At 42.0% G+C, this 20,064-nt stretch overlaps 1 protein-coding gene across 1 annotated transcript in view; it reads right to left on the reverse strand.

Annotated features, from left to right (window-relative positions):
- The window catches only part of COL1A2 (collagen type I alpha 2 chain), a 66,123-nt gene that overhangs the window by 24,718 nt on the left and 21,341 nt on the right, over positions 1 to 20,064 (reverse strand). Inside the window, exons 13-28 of the mRNA XM_061587788.1 lie at positions 19,271 to 19,369; positions 19,104 to 19,148; positions 18,891 to 18,989; positions 17,261 to 17,314; positions 17,029 to 17,136; positions 14,177 to 14,230; positions 13,982 to 14,080; positions 12,921 to 12,974; positions 12,087 to 12,185; positions 9,748 to 9,801; positions 8,809 to 8,862; positions 8,485 to 8,538; positions 7,391 to 7,444; positions 5,905 to 5,949; positions 4,424 to 4,522; positions 2,839 to 2,946 (exon numbers count right to left, since the gene is read on the reverse strand). Coding sequence (XP_061443772.1) covers positions 2,839 to 2,946; positions 4,424 to 4,522; positions 5,905 to 5,949; positions 7,391 to 7,444; positions 8,485 to 8,538; positions 8,809 to 8,862; positions 9,748 to 9,801; positions 12,087 to 12,185; positions 12,921 to 12,974; positions 13,982 to 14,080; positions 14,177 to 14,230; positions 17,029 to 17,136; positions 17,261 to 17,314; positions 18,891 to 18,989; positions 19,104 to 19,148; positions 19,271 to 19,369 — 1,179 coding nt within the window. The remainder of the gene's footprint in view (positions 1 to 2,838; positions 2,947 to 4,423; positions 4,523 to 5,904; positions 5,950 to 7,390; positions 7,445 to 8,484; positions 8,539 to 8,808; positions 8,863 to 9,747; positions 9,802 to 12,086; positions 12,186 to 12,920; positions 12,975 to 13,981; positions 14,081 to 14,176; positions 14,231 to 17,028; positions 17,137 to 17,260; positions 17,315 to 18,890; positions 18,990 to 19,103; positions 19,149 to 19,270; positions 19,370 to 20,064) is intronic.

Here is a 20,064-nt window from a genome sequence, read left to right on the forward strand (position 1 = left end):
GTCCTCTTGCACTCTGTGAAGTGCCATGCACACTGATAGCATAAAAATAATGGAAGACACACAATGCACCATATTAGTCATGTGATAACTGTAGTTATCACATGATAATCTGCACATGTGAGACTGCAATAAACAATTACGATGAGCTGAATTATTGTTGTGTGGTTGTTGCTTGAAATGCATTTGCTTCAGGGCTTAATCTGACCACTGGCATGGAAGTCTTCTGCTGTTCCGCTTTGACTTTCAGTATAAGAAGATGAAGCATGAGAAGATACATCCTTGTGTGTTGAAGGATATATCATGGGCAAAGCCCAAATGAACACTATGCTTGTCTCTGTATAGTCTGTAGCTACTATGTTATTTTATTTATATACACCTTTCTTCCTAAATGGAACTTAAGGCAGCATACATGGGGTTCCCAGACAGCCTCCCAGCCAACACTAACCAGACCCAGACCTGTTTAGCTTCCGTGAGTTGGCTGCACCATAGGCTCACTGAGAACATTTCCTGGGACTAGTCCTCATTCTATGCTTTCTCCTGATTTTCAGATGGGTGGAACACCAGCATCAGATGAATACTGGTGCTAGGCTGCCTGGGGCCAAATACGCATCAGATGTGCTTCTGATTCCACCCCCATTCTCTATCAAATTATAGTTTTGGGTTGGTCATTTGAGTCAACTTACTGATTTGATAGAGATGCAATCCCCCTGACCTTGGTGCAATTATGCTAGTTCCAAAATAGCTTTTCTTCTGTATTTATTATAGCTTAATGCAACAGGCCTAAGAACATTAAATTACTAGTTAAATTCCAACAAAATCAGTGTTACCTTATTTTCAAGTGATACCACATACTGATTTGCCTCCTTAAAGGCAGTCAGAGTTTGCATTGCTTTCAACTAGTGCAGGATTGAAATCTTTATACATAAGGGGCCTAATAATTATGGCTTGTTTCTTTCCCTAGTGTAGAAATGGCATCTTGTTTGCATAGAAACCCAGTGCTTTGATAGGATGATGCTATGAATTAGATTCATGGATGAGTAAGAGAAGTTGTGGGTATTGTTCAAAATGATGAACTTATTTATAGGATGATGGGAAAAGGTCAACCATAACCGGGAACCCAAGCTTTGGAAAGAACAGTGAAAAGTAATAATCTCTGAAGTGGCAGAGCAAGGTGGTCTTCTTTGCATTAACCAAAAGTAAGGGAGATTCAAGCAATAAACAGCTTTAAAAAATTGTCTGCATGGAGCCTGCTTCTTTTGGTGAGCCATTCATGGGTAGTGCCACACACCACATATAACCTCCAATCCTCAAATGCCACTGCAAAGCTTGGGCAGCACAGAGAGGGCTGGAGGCCCAATGTGACAAGCCACTATGCACAAATCACACAGATTTGTCTCCATTCATGTCTCTCCATGCCACAGTGGCCATCACATGCCAGCTTGCCAGAATCTGCCCTTACTGGAAACAACAAAATGGACATTTGATATAGTTTTACATATCATTTTTCATTTCTGATGCTTCACTGAGTAACTCTTTATTCAAAATATAGTAATATATTTTGAACATGTATTACTGATTATATCAGGGGTAAGGAAATTGTGGCCCTCCATATGTTGTTAGTCTACCTTTCTCATCATCCCTGACCACTGGCCATTCTGGTTGTGGCTGATGGGAGCTGTAGTACAACAGTATTTGGAGGGCCACAGACTGCCCATCCTTGGTTTGTATAACAGGCCCTTACTGTAAGAACATGGATTAGACATGGAACAAATGAAACCTAGAGCATAGCAATAGTCAGGCATATTTCCATTGCATAATGATTTTGTGCCTGCACCCACTGCAGAAGAAGGGAGCTTTGTCTGTCTCTCTAGGTGAGGACATTTTTACTGAATCAATAAGCTAGGCAATTTTAATGTCAAAGCCTGGAAAAAAAATTGGATCCACACTAGCACAAGAGATAACTACTTACAAATACCTCCCAAACTAGTTACAATGAACTCAACTATCATACAGTAGTTTTTGGCTCCCTCAATATCATCCAGTAATCTTTCAAAAACATTGTTTAATAAAATTGCAAAATGCATTGTTAATATAATTGGTCCAGCTGAAGCCATGATTTGTCAACCGACAGGAAGAGAAGCGTTTAGCACCTGTCACAATCATGATCATACTCCCTGCTAAGTAAATTGATAACTAATGCCTATGATGCAATGCCCTTGGGACATACAGTCTCACATATGCACTGAACTTTGGATCTGTATAACCAGATTAATTCTATTATTTTTTAATGATGATGATTATTTATTAAGCTTGTACGTCACTTGTTACACATAAAGGTCTCCAAGTGACTAACAACATCTAAGCCTGGCGGCCTGATCTTCAGGCTTCCTGTTCCAGCCCAAGTGCTTAAACTGGGGTCTTTTGAAGGGACACTTTGGAGTGACCACCCTTATGCTTGTGAGTGCAAATGTTTAAGATTTGGGGATTAGTAAATAAATAGTACAAAAGATGCATGAGCAGTTATCCAAAACTCTGTATATTGTTACTTCTTTTTTCCCCATAGGAACTGCCATAGACCAAGTCAGACCATTGGCTCTTCTAAATCTGTATTGTCTATGCTGGTTGGCAGAAGCTCGCCAGGATTTTTCCCAGACCTGTGTGGAGATGCCAGGGATTGAACCTGAGATTTTCTGTATACAAAACATCTGCTCTGCCACTGAACTTCTACAGCCCGTCCCCTTAGGAAGATCTCACAATGAAGACACACCAGGAGCAACTTGTTAGTGATAATAAATTATTGGATAGCTCTTAGAACCAGGTTGTCTCCAACTGCTTTACCTTTTCACCTTTGCCTCCTGGGCCGCCAGCAGCGCCTCTCTCCCCAGGAATTCCACTAGGACCACCTGGGCCTGGGGCCCCAGCTATACCAGCAACACCGGGTTCACCCTAGCAAAACAAGGAACAGGAAAGGGAATGGTCAATCTTTAAGAGCCCTAGAGAAAAAAAGACTAACAGGTTGCACTGTACTGAGTGCCAATAGCTACTTCTTAGCTTTTCTGAAAGATACTGCATTTCTGACGACTACTGGATATTTGTACATAAAGAACTGGCTGCAGTGGGTCACATGAGGACGTTCCTTATCATGAGACCTTCAAACAATCCATTCATCCAACATGCAGATGGAAGTAGCTGAAGACATCCCAGGCAAAAATGGATAGACCTCTCTCCTCCACAGCTCTGACTGGGAATGGGTCTCATGAAAATGGACTGATTTGTTGAGCATTTGCTGAATGTTCAAAATGAATCTGACAGGCTCTTTTATAATCTTGGCAGTATTCAAGGATGCCAAGAATCCTGGGAATTGTATTTTTCATGGGTTGTACCCACCCAAGTTATTCTCAGAGTAGACCGATTGACATTAATGAACCTAAGTTAGCCATGCTAATTGTTTTTAATGCATCTCCTCTGAGTAGGACTAACATTAGAGACAGCCCTGTGCTTTCTGGCATCCCTGGAGCAGCATCCAGGGCTTGAAACCTGAGCTATAAATGGACCCATTACAGACTGACTAGGACTCCAGATCAAAAAACTGATCCAATTGGCACAGGAGCAGATTATAGAAACTGATTGCAGAACATCCCTTTCTATTTTTGGACTCTGCCTCATCGTCATTAACCCTAGAGTAAAAGATGTCACCTGAAAGCTGGCATTACTGAGTATATGTTGCTGCAACAATGCCAGTAGACAGAAGCAGTGAAAAAAATCACCTACCCAAACCCTGATCTAGAAGCTTGTCAGTCATGTGGTTGTCTGTAGATGCATACTGAAGCTTTCAGATCTCCTTTGTCGAAAAGCATCCCCTCCCAACAGCCTCCCCCCAACTTCAAAGGAGCTTCTAAAGCAAACACTGATGCCACATAAGGAGCTGCTATTTAGGCAACAACAAATGAGAAAGCCTGATGCATGTGGGAAACCTCTTGAGGGTGCCTATGCTGGGCTCCCCTGTAACACAGATTCAACTTCTCAAACAAGGATGAGGAAACTTTGGCCCTTCAGATGTTGGGACTACAACTCCCATCATCCCTCACTATAGGCTCTGCTGGCTGGGAATGGTGGAAGTTGATGTCCAACAACATCTGGAGGGCCATAGATTCCCTGATGCCTGTCTGGAAAGCTACACTTCTGACAGCAAGGGTTGGTGCTTAAGCCCAAGCCAAACAGACCCCAACATGGCTGCTGCAACATTTGCCAACAATGCAAGATCTTAAATGTAGAATAACAGAAACAGACCAGTGATGAGGATTTGGTGTTTCAGGAACACACATATGGGAGGTTGCCAGCAGCATACGTCTAAGTACTTGAATCAAGGAGATGACACTGCCCTCCCCAGGATTTCAGAAAAATAGCAACTCTTTTGCCTTACCTTGTTACCATCACTTCCTGGTGGGCCAGATGGGCCTCGGCTTCCGATGGAACCTGCAGGACCAGCAGCACCACTTTCACCTGGAGGGCCACGCTCACCCTGGAGGAAGCAGATGGGCAAGAAGCTAATGAGACTACAGAGGGCTTAAATTTGATTAGGTGAAGAAGATGAGGAAGCTTAGCATTCAGCATGGAAGCCTGAAATATGTTAGTTGCACATGTAGAATACGTAGCTACCGAATGGGATTTAGGTTTAAGGTCTTGTTCTTCCACAGGAAGAACACAGGAAACTGCTCATTAGGTGCACCCTTGTAAACTGTGAAGCTTTGATCAGGTCAAAAATGTATCTTAGTAATTGGACAGTCCATTTCTAATGACATTGTGACAGTTCCATTGGTTTCAGTGGGACTCATTTCTAGGTCTGAATGCTTAGGAGAGCATCCCCTTATCTGGCTTCATCTCCTAATCTGCAATTCAGTTCCTCCCTGTGTCAATATGGCCGAAGCAAACAAGAATATCAACTTGCAAATATGTACGTCCTAGGCATACTATGGTTTGTATGTATTCAACTAAGTCCTACTCAGACCAGATCCACTGAAATTAATCAACCTAAGTTATGTCTATTAATCTCAATGGGTCTACTTTGAGTAGGATTGGCACTGATTGCCACCCTATGTATTCACATGTAATATTTTATAAATCTATTCTGACAATGTGCTATGCATGTTATACATGCGTATATAAATATATACTGGACACTGAACATGTTAACTGCACTAAATGAATGTAGCAACAACTGCACTGCTGCCTCAATAGCAACAACAGCACTACTGTTGCTTTCCTCTGTAAAGAAAATCTCCAGAGGGTGAAAATACAGTTCAATGTATTATAGGCAAAAGGCTAGAATAAAGTTTGTTTATTGAATACTGCAGCTTTCCCCCTACCTCCTTTTAAAAAAGAAAGAAATCCACATTATATAGAGATCTTTTATAATAGAAGTAAAAGATGGGAACAGAGGAAGCTGCCTTACACAGAGTCAGGCCATCTAGCTCAGTACTGTCTACTCTGATTGGCAACAACTCTCCAAGGCTTTACACAGGGGACTTCCCCAGCCCTTTGTGGAGATGCCAAGGATCACACTTGTCAACGTCTGCACGCAAAGCATATGTGCTGCCACTGACCTATGGTTCTTCCTCCGCAAATTAAACCCACACTGGTAGCAGCAATTATTCAAGAGCAGCCTCTCCCAACCTTTGAGTCCCCAGATGTTGCTGACTAAAATTCCCAGCATTCCTGATCATTGGCTGTGCTGGCTGGGGCTGATGGGAGTTATAGTCCAACAACATCTGGGGACCCAAAGGTTGGAAAAGGCTGTTCAAGAGTATTCTTAAACTAGCATTCCTAGTTCAAAGGCTTGGGGGCAGGTATTGCAGACTTTAGGAACAGAGGAGTATGGTGAAGCATAGTAAAAAATAAACTTACTCTTGAACCAGCAGGACCAGGGAGACCAAATTCACCATGAAGACCCTGCACACAAAAGAGAGAGACGGACTAAGATAAACTTTAAAAAGATTTTTCTTACTAAGAACACAAGAAGAGCTAGCTGGATCAGGCCAGTGGCCCATCTAGACTAGATGATCAAGTCCAGCATCCTGTTCTCACAGTGGCCAACCAGATGCCTGTGGGAAGCCCACAAGCAGGTGCCGAAAGCAACAGTACTCTCCCCATTTGTGATTTCCCACATCTGGCATACAAAGGTATACTACCTCCGACTGTGTCTGAAATGATACTGTCATTTAAGAATTTCTAAGGATATTTTCATCCAGTGAGATAAAAGAGGACACACATTTTGGAATCAAAAGTATAGTACAATGGGATGTAGGTCTCAAACCACAAGAGAGAATTTTAATCTGCTTTTGTATTTCTGGATGTACACGTATCATGTATGTTCAAATTGTCATGCGCTTAGGAGTGCCACACTCACTCTTTTCTAATGTGGGAGGATACAGTTTTATGCTATAACAGAAGAAGACGAGTGAGTGTGTGGTGTGGTGGCTACGATATTGGTTGAGAGAGAGCGCCAGGTTCAGACACCTCTGAAACTCTCTGGGTGACCTCGAGCCAATCACTCATTCATTCACTCACTCTATCCCTCAGGCTGGCTGACCTTACAGGGTTGTTGTGAGGATAAAAGGAGGAGGTGGCTAGTCATGTACAACACCTTTGAAGTAATGGTGTGAAGAATATAAAGACTGATGGTCAATAAATAAGACATGCATTCACAGGAAAAGACATATATACTAGCTAAATGGTTAAATGTCTAAGGGCCAATTTTTCTAACCATATTTTTATTAATATTTTTCAGAATATTACAATTAGCATTGCAAAATACGATATCCAAAAAGAAATCAAACAATAAACATCCAGGAGACCCTAAGGACCAAAGTGACAAGAGGGGCCAAATGTTTTTTTGGTGTTTTTTTTTTTTTAAAGAGTGGTTCCCATATTGCGCTCTGTATTATCCGCATTCACAGGTCAAAAACAAAGAAGCAAAAAAAAGTCTAGCAGGCTGGAGCAACACAGGGCAGGTTTGAGAGGGGAATTTCAGATGAAGCATGTGGCAATATTCACCTGCTCTATGCCTATGGCATGCTGTAAGCACTTGCCATCATGCACTGTGATTATAGTACGGAAATGTAAAGGACAAGTACTAGAACCACAACTCAGGCATGCTACAAAGCCTGTCCCTACAGGGACACCATACAGCCAGAGCCAAAACCTCATGGCTCTTTAAAAGAACAATTGCAACTTGCTCTTCCAATATACACAGAGCAGATGAAAAGCAGAATCTCTCTCACTGGTATTACACATGCACAGACTTACTCTCAGTTGCCCTACAAGGATTTTGGCCGCTGTATTTGTGTGTTCAGATGAACACGTCTTACAAATGAGCATGTTGTTCACTCACCCTTTCACCTGGTTTGCCAACTTCACCAACTGAGCCTGAGGGACCTGGAAGGCCCTAAAATAAAAAGAAACAAATAGATGAAAACAAAACAACACACAGTTCCTTTATATACTTTAAATGGTTTCAAGTGAACTTACAGATCCTGCAATAAACTGTTAAAAAATTCAATCTGGATAACAATCTAAAGCATGGGCGGGGGTGGGGGGGAGGCGGCTCTCTTATGTCTTATAGGCTTTGTTCAAGGCATCTAGAATTACCATCATTATTCTCTACCAGAGCTTGGAAAAGTTACTTTTTTTAAACTACAACTCCCATCAGCCCCAGCCAGCATGGCCACTGGATTGGGCTGATGGGAATTGTAGTTCAAAAAAGTAACTTTTCCAAGCTCTGTTCTCTACCCAACCCAATTTTCTCTTTCAATCTTTAAACTAGCTTTGAAATATTATCTCCTGACTCCACCTTTGTTCACCTTCACTGAAGTTTGCTCAGTAGCTTTTAAGGATGACTTCTTTAAATGAAAACAAAGCACTATACAGGATAGCTCAGTTCCTTGACACTCTTTGCAAGACCGCCTTAACAGCTTCTTAAGAAAAACATGGCTTCATCCATTCAAACTGTCTACCACACTTTTCATATGCACCTAAACATGTTTATACTCAGTGCACTGCGCATTGCATTTAAATGAGTAAAGATATACTGAGATGTTTCAGGTGGATTGTTTTGAGCATAGTTTCTAACCATAGTTTCCAAAACCTTAATATTAGCCAGTAAGAAAGACTATTTTTGATCAAGGAGAGTAAGGTAGGCATACTGAAGTCTCAGGCACTGACCAGGACCCCAAAAGCCATTGGGAGGCTACCTCCCAGAAGATCATCATGGCAAAGTTTGGAAACCAACCTGGCTCCATCCATCAGCCAGTGAAGATGAAACTGCTCCAACCCTTGCTTTCCTCGTTCCTTCCCATCCCTTTGTTTTATCTTTTAATATATGTACAGTGCTTACAAAGATTTTAGGCACCTTATACTTATTAAATAATACTTGTTAGATAATTATATTGATTAAATTATGGTGATAATGATGATGATTTCACTTACTTGGAAGCCAGGAGCACCAGATGCACCATTTTCACCTTTAGCACCAGGGTTGCCCTAGAAGAAGAAAAAATAAGCATCTAATGACTTTGGAGTGGCTGTATAGGCATATGTATAGATATTGTTCTCACTCCTCGACTTCTTCTCTGTATTAAAACTGAGGAAGCTGTATAGCACAAAATGAAATAGGTAACTGTCCCCCTGCAGAGCTGCCCAAAGGAATGCATATGCAAATAAGTGCCCTCCCCTGAAATTAATGGGCAGCCATTCCAGGTTGTGGAGTGCTGTGTTTGCATTAAAGGTTAACATTGGTGATCATGTACTCACAGCGACACCAGGTGGACCCTGAGCTCCATTGTTTCCATCAGAGCCAGGAAGACCCTAGAATAACAGAGGTGCTAGTTAATAGAAGATATGGACAACATTCCTCTGACATTAACATCATGTCTGATTAACTGGTTTTCTAAAACTCCAATGGCCTCAACATTGTTGGCTATCTATTTAATGAATCAGGAAGCATCTCCATGAGATGCAGCCCACTGACTTTAAACATTTATACAAGGTTTACTTATGGCATGAGCATGTATGCGCACATACACACATACATTCCTTTCTGGCACACACCAATTTTTTGCAGAGTTACTCCACAACAAAACCTTGGATAAAGAAAAAGGTAGTTAACAAATAAAACGCCAATGGGATAGCTTTCTTCTTATAAGATAAAGTTGGAAAGTTAACTATCTGAAGGATGTCTGAGGAGAGCATCTGTTTTCATGTACATGGTATAGCATATAGTGTGTGTCTATAACTATAGTATATATACATATGAAAAAAATGGAAAATGTACTGCCTTCAAATTGATTCTGACTTACGGCGACCCTATGAATAGGGTTTTCATGGTAAGCAGCATTCAGAGGGTGTTTACCATTGCCTTCCTCTAAGGCTGAGAGGCAGTGACTGGCCGAAGGTCACCCAGTGAGCTTCATGGCTCTGTGGGGAACCCCCGTCTCCCAGGTCGTAATCCAGCACCTTAACCACTATACCACACTGGATCCCCCACTCACCCACCCACTCACCCACACATCACACTGAATACAGTGCATGATATTAGCATCGACTATTGGCAGGGAAGTTAGACACGCACTGGACTCCCTAAATTCTTTACACTAATTTGCAGAGTCGTGTCTTAGAAGTTGGTAATTCCTGTGCAAATCACACTCCTCTAACTAAGGCACATCATATAGGACATAAAGTAGTTGCACATACCCGTGGGCCAGCAAGACCACCGTGGCCTCTGTCACCAGGTTTGCCAGGCTCACCCTAGGACAGAATGAAAAGAAAATTAAAGCAAGTCACCAGATTAGATCAAATAATAACTACACTCAAATTACTTTATATTGGCTTATGCGTCTCCTTTATTTCCAAAGACCCACTTGAACTCTTGAGATTGGAGTCAGAGCCAGGGGTCAACATGACTGGGCACCTGCTGATGTCTGTGCCCTGTCTCACCACCATGAAGCCTCCTCCTTATATATGCTACCTACTTGCTCACCCATCCCTTGGCTTGAAGGGGATGAGCAAATGTGTAGCAATGGCATGGAGGATGAGAAGTAGCAGCACTCTTCTTGGAAAGCCAGCAGTTGGCAGGAATGGTGGGAAGGATGCTGAAGGAGGGTGGTCTTCCACTGAGGGCATCTTACCTCAGGACCCTCCCCCCACAAAACCTGAAGCAGGCATTGTCTGAGACTGCGTACACAACTCGAGTGTTACAGAAATGGCACACTGAAAGGGAACTAGCAAACTACTGAGCTGCTAACTATGGTCAGACCTATCCTAGGGGAGCTGCCTGTTAAACCTTGTCTCAAGTACCTTCAGAGAAGTAGATTCTATAAAATAGGACGTTGCCTTATACTGAGTCAGACCACTGGTCCATCTAGCTCAGCAATGCTGACTGGCAGCGGTTCTCCAGCGTTTCTGACAAATTTCTCTTCCAGCCCTACCTAGAGATGACGAGGGTTGCACCTGCATGTTCTACCACTGAGCTACAGCCCCTTCTCAACATCTTAGCCTATTCCACTATCATCTTGACCTGATAATTAGGAAGCTTTTGTCCTGTGATTTGAATCAGTCCTGTGGGTGCATTACTAGATCATGCTTGCCAAGCCCTCTCATTTCCATGGCACTGGGGAAGTTTATTTATACTCAGAAGTATTTTAAGTCACCTGTCAAATACATCTAATGCATCATTTCTAAGGAACAAATGTACAAAACTACATCCTATATTCATTCAATTATTGCCTTTGATCCAGTGGTCTTGGATCCAAGCTACATGTCACAAGGACAATCACAAGGAAAATGGCAATGACTGTGCCATTTTGAACTACTGTTGGAGTATCACATGCCTGAATGCTTCCAATTGTTTTTTAAAAAACACAACATACCTCTTTGACCATATAAAACTTGTAAGGCAGGTCCTTTCTCCTTCACAGCGAGGGAATTTTCAGTGATAATATTTTAAAGAAGGAGCATTCAGACACTGATGCTCCACTTTCAGTCTGAAGTGGTACAATCTAAGAAGAGCAGTCCTACATGAACAGGTAGTTTGCCCCCTGGTTTCAGTGGTGACCTTCCCTAACATTGCACATCCATCAGCAGCTTCGGGATTTGGTTAAGCACCCCACCTACACTGTGTTAAACCCATGTTTTAAGATCCACCCCGCAACCATTCAAACACATGGTTTATAATCAGCAGGCACCTTCTGTTTTAACTTTTAAACATCTGCTGAAAATTTTTTTTATGCTGCCAAGCTTATACAGTCAATTAAGAAAATACCTCTCTTTAATAATCAATTATCTCCGATCTTAATTTTTTACAGGATTTTTATTATATATATGTATGATTATTGTAAACCACTTTGATTTTTTTAATGAATAGAGGTATTTAATGAATAGAGGTAGGCTTTTTATAAGTAATTAAGTAATTAAGTAAGTAAGTAAGTAAGTAAGTAAGTAAGTAAGTAAGTAAGTAAGTAAGTAAGTAATCTTGTTTAGATACCTGTTTGGACACATGGACTGCTTCCATTAATCTGAGTTTAAATTGGAATTGATGGAATATTCTTAATGTCAGCTGGCAACATTTTTAATTTTTATTTCTGGTATATTTGCAAATAAAAAATAAAAAGGTCTCCTTTTGGGGTAAAGTTTGCACTTAAATGAGGCAATGAAGCTGCTATACTGAAAACGAGAATGAAACCTTCAAGTGCACATGTGCAAAGGCTAGTGCGTGCATCAGAGATTCTGCTGGATTATGTCCATTGTCTCAATACAGAACTAAAACAAAAGAAGCAAATGACCACACAAATGGAAGTGACAGCTCAATCCCAAAGCTTCTCATGCCAGCAAAGCAGTATTTAAGGAAGACTACGTGAACTGTGGTGCAATGTCATGCACTATAGCATTAGACTAACATCACAGTGATATCACTCTGGTATTTCTTTTTGGGATACCAGAAACGTTAACTTGAAGACATGATGTCAAGGTTGCAGACAAGTCTCTATGTTGCCATACTGTTATGTGGTGACCTCCCAAAACTCCATTACACTTACATTTGGACCTTTTGGTCCTGGGAATCCAACGTGGCCACGTTCACCTCTTGGGCCAGCTGGACCAACTGGACCAGGTCGACCATCAGGACCAGGCAGACCCTAGAAGGGGGGGGGGAAACCCACATGGCTTTTATTCTAAGTACATAGCTTTACTACCTAAAAATGGCTGCCTCCACTGAGAGCAGCACACATCCAGTGCGTAACTCTTTTAAAACTGGAAGACCTATCTGAGCTGCATACTTCTTCTGTTGCTTCATTTAGCTTTTATATTCCATGTCTACAGCAATCCAAAGGCTGCTGAAGTCATGAAAAGGACTCCATCAAAATTACATGGATTTTGGATCTAGCTTTTGTACAGCAGCATAAGTAACTGGAAATAGGTTTGCTGATTAATATTAAGTCAATATCATGATGCTATAGACTGCTCAGTAGTTGTGTTGCATTCATGCAGCACCATAAAATACAACCTAGCCTCTAGACTTACCTTCTTTCTCTTTCCTTGGTCTAGGACAGACTTTCCCAACCTGATGCCCTCCAGATGTTGTTGGACTCCAGCTTCCGTGAGCATTGGCCATGCTGGCTAGGGCTGATGGGAGGTGTAGTCCAACAGCAACGGAAGGATGGCTAGTTGAGGAGGGCTGGTCTAGGAGAAGCTCTGCTGCAGGCCTGTGTTAAGAGACCTATCAGAAAGCTTGTACAGAACCGAATCAGAAGTCCTGGTTCAACAGGGGAAACAGTTATAATTTTCTAAGCTGGTCTTTAGTAATTGTTGCAAAAATTTACTTTTTTAAAAACAAAAGGATAGCTTTGTAGAATAAAGTGTGGGCTACTTACACCAGGACCTTCCTTGCCAGCAGGGCCTGGGCTTCCAGATTGACCAGGGAGACCCTGAAAGGCACAGATGTTTCACCTTAGTAGGATCTTTTTGGCTTATTTCCAACTGGAATGTAACAATTCCTCCTCCCTCTATCAGACACTTACCACACCCACTCAAATGTATGCATAAACAAAGTAAAAAATGTATGCTGCTATAAGGAATGGAGGAGAATTTAGTTTGGTCTGCATTTTTAAGTGAACTGACCTAATCTGCACTTCACCTCACAGACTAACACATTGATAAGAACATAATTATTCTTCAGATTCCTCTCCAAATTTTTAGTTTTCCGCTCAAACAAATGTATAAAAATTCATTTCAAATGCTTGTTTTAGGATAAAATGCTTTATAAATGTGCATTTCAGGATAAAATATGTATTAAATATGTTTTTTGTGATAAAATGTGTATCTAAGTACAAATTTGATTATGAATTTTCATGCAAACCTTTTTTAAGCAGATTAATGGAGAAAGAGTTTGGAATGGACTTATGAATAAACATGTGTGAAACTAATACAGACTGGAAATAGCAACAAGGGATAGACAGATCAGATCAGTCTATGTACCCATCATTGTCATGTCCCTATTAATGTCCCTATTAAACTCACTTGGACTTACTCCCAAATATTAGTGCAATCCATGTTTATAAAGTAGACATGTATAGGACCACATTGTTAATGAAGTTCAATGAGACTTAACCCCAGTTATGTTAGTACAGGACGGTAGCCAAAGAGTGCATTGCAGCCTCAGTTTCACATCTTCAAAATGGGAATATAAATAATCTCACAGCACAATTCTCGCAGCACTGTTGTGAGAGGTGAATATAGTGTTGAAAGTAAAGCAGTTGTTATAACTAAAAATTATTAATCATCATAAAGTATACTGCATTTTAAAAACCAGCGAATTTTAACAAGCCATCTACCTTCAGAATACAAGCAGTTTCTTCTTTTTAAAAAATCCATCCATTTATTTGATTCTGCTCCCATGCAAAGTCACATCATCATCATCATCATCCATACTTACTCTTGGGCCCAAGTGACCAGGTTCACCAGGGCGACCAACGTCTCCATGGGGACCTTTACCACCAGCAGGACCAGTAGCACCACGACTGCCAGCAAGTCCCTACAAAAGAAAAAAATCCCAGCTGAAATGGAAGGGCACAACAGCACCAGGAAGAACATCTCTTAAAAAGAAAACAGAAGGAGGAGGAGGACTTACCATAACACCAGCTCTGCCATCAGATCCAGGGAGACCACGAGATCCAGGAACACCCTATAAAAAAAAAGAACACGCATGTACCTGGTAAGTGAGGAAGAAGCGTTTTAGCCAAAAGGCAAAAGCAAGGCTTGCTACGACTAAGGATTTACAAAGGAATGCTTGGCATTTGCGATGGGCTGGATGGTTCACGTCTCTTAAATCTGTGGAATTGGGGCTCTCGAGACAGATCTCAGATCCAGCTTCTCCTCCATGTTAAGTAAGTGCTTGAATTTGGCACACCCCAAGATGACTGGAGTGAAGCTGAAATGTGATGGTCTGTCTGCGCATTTTGTTGCCATAGGTGAAGGACAAGGTAATGCCCTCCTTCTCCCTGTTCCATCTGCAGAAACTGATAAGGCCAGCAATTGAATCTTATTTCAACATTGCTGACGGGTCAGCATGTTCCATAACACCTGAAGGCAGCAAGAGGTCACCAGGCAGGCTGTGGGGCACATAGTTCTTTCCTCCACCACCTTATGCTGCTCCCTGCCTCCTAGGCATCTGCCTCACCCTGCCTAATGATAGAGTCAGTCCAGGAGACTGCTTCCTGTGCTCCTCATTGAGAATGGGAATCTCCCCACTGGAATGGCAGGTATCATTTCAAAATGACCACTACATTTGGTAGGGACAACCTATCCTGGTTCTATGTTGTGTTCTGTTAGCTCTGGGAACCAGCAGGTACCAGGGCAGGCCAAAGCATCGCTTACAACTGGATTGATCAAAAGGGATGCAACTGTGCTTCTGAACAGCTGGTCTTAGGGTTATCTGGATATGCCCTTAATCTAAAACTAGTTTGCCCAGGTCTATGTCCAAATCTAGATAGGGATTGTTGATTTTAGTGGCAAATGAAAACTGATTAAATAGACCAAGTGCAAAATAACCTGGAATAGCCTTGTGGATACTAAGATGGTAGTCTCAGTGACTCAAGAAGACATTATTCTACTTTTGTGGCTATAATGAGTGTGTGGTGGTGGGAACAGCGCTGTCATCAAGCAGCATGTGAACTTTGCTAATGAGCTAATCACTACCACCATCATGACTTTTACAAGGCATTGCAAAATAGGGTAGTTATTCACAGGACAAAAACAATGGTTTGCCCCAATGGGGTAGGCCAGGGCCAATTCACAAATTGTATCTGTCTACTAATGGGAGCATTCCTGCAGATAATCTCTATGCCTAGATATCCCTGGAAAAATAATGTGTGAATATGTTGTCTATGTAGATTGCTTCTCCTTCCAGAACTAGATCTGGAGACTGGTAATGCATGGATTTGGAAGGTAATGATTTATCTGTATAACCCAGTATGTTTCCACAGCTACACAGGCAAGGAGATCACATACAGGATTGATCCAATAGCTAGAAAATCTAATATGCAACTAAGCTCTAACATGTGACTAAAATCTAACATGTGACTAAGCTGTCACAAGAATTAAACTCAAGACACTGTCGCACATTGTCTCTTGCATTTCCTATTTTATTCCCCTTTAGTTCCTTTCTCTTCTGACTCTCAGCAGTGCAGTACCTTGTTGCCTTCTGTGCACACTAAAGCAACAAAGCAATGGGCTTTTGCTCATCTTTTTTATATCTCTGCCAGATTCTAAGCCTAGCCAACCCTCCAAGGGGACATCACATTACCTCTAATAGAACCAAATCCAGCATGTCACAAGAAGTGCTTGTTTTCTTGCAAAAATGAGCCTTACTGTGCCCTCTTCGTTTACCAATACTCCAACTTCAAAAGAAGTAAAAACCCAACAACACCATTTTACTCTTCAAGCACATGCAGAATTATTATTCATTCCTATTAATTCATTTACTAGTAACTCCAGAATTACATGTTTGCAACTAGCGATTTTTACAAATGCCATGATTAGTTTGAAAATATTTCAGGAAATTGGATATCTAGACAAGATGCCACAGATGGACTCGTGTTTAAGAGAAAAAAAACTCTCTTATACCAGATCAGACCCTCTGGTCTACTTAGCCCAGTACTGGCTACCATGACTGGAGTCTTAGGCAGAGGTTTCTTCTAGCCTTGCTACTAAGAATGTTTGAATTGGACCTCAAGCCCTCTACAGACCAAGGTTGTGCTTCCTCCATCAAGACATGGCCTATTCCTGCATCTTAGCTGATGCAGACTAGAATGTCCCCTGAAGCACAGGTAGGTGCCCCAAGAAGTCTGCTCTGCTCCCTTCCTGTTGGTTTTCTGGAGACTTCTGAAAATGATCTTGTTCCGGAGAGCCTTTGGGAGGGATTGAAGGTAGAGCCTGACACTGATTTTATGCCTTCTACATTAAATGTTACCTTTGTAGTCCCTTTAGTACCACTCCCTATATATATGTATATGTGTGTGTGTGTATATATATATATATATATATTGTATTTTACGTATTTTAATTTATTTTAATGTTTTTGTGATTTTACTGTTGACAATTTTATTATGTACGTGTTTGATTTTATATTTGTAAGCCGCCCTGAGTGCCCTATTATAGGGTAGAAGGGCGGGATAGAAATATTTTAAAATAAATAAATAAAATAAATTCCAACGGCATGAGAACATAGGAAGCTATCTTAGACCAGGTCAGACTGTTTGTCCATCTAGCCTAGTTCTGTCCATTCTGACTTACAGCAGCTCTCTAGGATCTCAAGTGGAGGCTTTTTCTGTCAATTGCTACCTGATCCTTTTAACTGGAGATCTCGAGGACTGAACGTGGGGCCTTCTACACGCACACAGACAAACATGTGTTCTACTCCTGAACTGCTGTCTTTTCACTACAGATTTTCTTTAAAAAAATTGCACTGTGCAAAGGACTTACTCTTAAACCTGCAGGTCCAGGTGCCCCAGTAGAGCCTGGCTCGCCGTTGGCACCCCTCTTGCCTTCCTCACCACTTGGGCCAGCACTGCCAGCAGGACCAGCAGCACCCTATTGAGTTGAAAACAGAGCAAAATAAGTCACTATCTTGAGAAGCAAGCTAACATGATGGGAACATTAAATCAACCATTTTTGCACCAAATATATCACAGCTTTATGTGCTGCAAATACTCACAGGTTCACCCTTGTTGCCAGTTTCTCCCTTGGGTCCATGAGTGCCAGGTTCACCCTAGAGTCAAACAGAAGGAGAAATCCCAACAGTGAGAATCCTAGGAAAACAATATTTCATTCTTCTTCTCCTTATAAACATCTTAACTACAAGTTCTCTAGCCAATCAAGAATTACAGCAAACAGTCTAGTGGCAACAGCACACACAGCGATAGTGACAGCGCAAGCCTGTACAAGCTCATTCAGAAATAAGGCCCATGGAAATCAATGGGGTTTTGCCACACATAAGTGGATATAGGCTTGTAGCCTCAGCCCCACTCTGACTGTTCCCCAAATCATGCCCTCTCCCCTGTAGCCTTAAAAAACAGCCAGCAGCTGAGGGGTCTGGCACAAAATGTAAGAAGACCAGGCTTGCACCAATAATTTGAGCACTGGCCTGGATGATGGGTTTGTTGGGTGGGCTGGGGGGCAGAGTGGTGGGAGGACGAAAAAGCCAATGTAGCATAACAGGTGAGCTGAGCAGTTCAAACCTGACTTGACTTCATGAACAAACTCCACGTCTCCACTATTCCCTCAGCCTCCCAAATGCAATATGGAAATAATCATATTCATCTACCTCATAGGGCTATTGTAAGGATCACTTTGCGAGGCTGCTCTGAATGTTACAACTCTTGCCTTAACAAATATTACATGAAAGAGAGAATCTGTAACAGTGACTGCTGTCAGCTTTAGACATTAATGGCTCAGTGCATTACACCAACTGAAGGCAGAAAGATCCAAAAGGTTTGACATTATCAGTCACTGCTTTACGCTCAGCTGGATATTAATTATGTGACAAGGATGCCAAAAATTCCAGCAAGGACGTGGGGCAACTGTATCCCAGTTAGACACCCTTAAGCCAGAGCAAGACAAGATGCCAGCAGGATGGCTAAGTACAAAGACAATTCAAATACCTGCTGTTTAAATGGTGCCATGTGATCTTGCCATTGTGGAAGCAACAATTTCCCTGGAACTACAGAACTGAAGGGAAGCACACTCTGGTCTTTGCCATTGGCCAGGAGACCAAAGAGCACTGGGAAGTTGCACTCCCCAACCCCCTTGTTTCCCAGGAAGAACATCACGCAGTGGAGGCTGGTGGCTCCAATGTCAGTGGGGCAGTGAATCTGCTCCGGGTTTTAGGCCAAACTTTCACAGCTCCTTGAAAGTTCGAACTAAAACCTGGAGTGGATTCCCTGCCCCACTGACACCGGAGCCACCAGTCTCCATTGCATCATGGGAAGGGGAAGACCAACCTGGCTTATCAACCAGACAAGGAATAACTTCAGGGAGTTTGTTCTCTCACTTCCTGCTAGAAAGTTCTGCTGCAGCGGCTGGTTGTCCTGGGGCTGGAGAGCAGAAGGGGCGCATACTCTGGCCCCATCCATCTATCAGAGGACAAAGGGCTGCTGGGTTATGTGTGCATTTGTGTGCCTGTGAGACTTGGGTTACGTGTGATTTGGGGGATATTTATGTTATCACAATCTGTCGCTTGTAAGCCACCTTGAGAATCGCGTGATGGAAAGGCAGGTCACTGATTGTGAAAAATAAAGCATAAACCAATTGTAGAAAAAAGGCCTATTGTACACCACGTCACTTACAACAAGTCCTCTAGCACCAGCAGGGCCAGCAGCGCCAGAAGGGCCGGGGATACCACGAGCACCGGGCAGGCCGGGAGCACCAGCTACACCAGGAACACCCTGTCCAAAAAGAAAGAAGAGGCGGAACACATGTTAGAACCCCATTTCTTTTCCCTGTGGTGCTAAGGGAGGCATTTCCGATGAAACAATTCAGTCTGACGTGTGTATACTTACAGCTGCGCCTTTAGCACCATTAATGCCGTTGGCACCAGGGTTACCCTAAAAAATACACAAGAAAAGCAAAGTATGAAGTTATGTTTTAAAATAGATGACTGCCTGCTCATGTTCATTAGACACAAGAGTCTGTATTTAACACTGGTAGACACTTCAATGTAACTTACTGCAGGGCCAATGGGACCAGAAACACCAGGAAGTCCAGGCTCACCACGAGGGCCAGCAGGACCAGATGGACCAGAGTTACCAGCAGAACCGATTTCACCCTATTTGAGGAAGAGATGACAAGCATATATAAATGTTGATAGGAACACAGTTAGCTATCTTATACTGAGACAGACCAATACCTGACTAACAACGGCTCTCAAAGGTTACAGGCAGGAGACTCTCCTGGTCCTATCTGGAGATGCCGGGGGTTTAACCTGGGACCTTCTGCATGCACAGGAGATTCTCTACCACTGTGCTATGGCCTTTCAAGCACAAGGTGGTGAGTGAGGAACAGATGGACCATTTCAACACACATTATTCCTATACTACTCTAATTGGTTCAGTGAAAGAAATGTCCTATTTTTAAAAAAAATCCTTACATTTGGGTTTGGATCATGGGATGCTGTTGTATGCTGGGATATACATTGTTTTTAGGGATATACTACAACATCCGTATGAAGGAAGATAGTACTTTTTAAAAGATATGAAGCACCAACAAAACATCTGTCTCCCTGAGATAAAAGCAAATTTGCTCTCAAGCTAGGTCCAGAATTTCATTATTGCCTACCTTTGTCAGCCCATAAAAACCCACTGACTTCCATTTAAAAAAATAATAATCATGACTATCTCAACAAGAAATAAGTTGTTCTGTGATTTCTGCACATTACGTCAATATTTCTTACTTACAGTGGAGCAAAAGCATTCATAGGAATCTATCCTAAGTGAACAGTTAACCGTTGCTTTTTCTATATTG

Source organism: Rhineura floridana, chromosome 10 (genome assembly GCF_030035675.1).
Source record: "Rhineura floridana isolate rRhiFlo1 chromosome 10, rRhiFlo1.hap2, whole genome shotgun sequence".
NCBI lineage: Eukaryota > Metazoa > Chordata > Lepidosauria > Squamata > Rhineuridae > Rhineura > Rhineura floridana.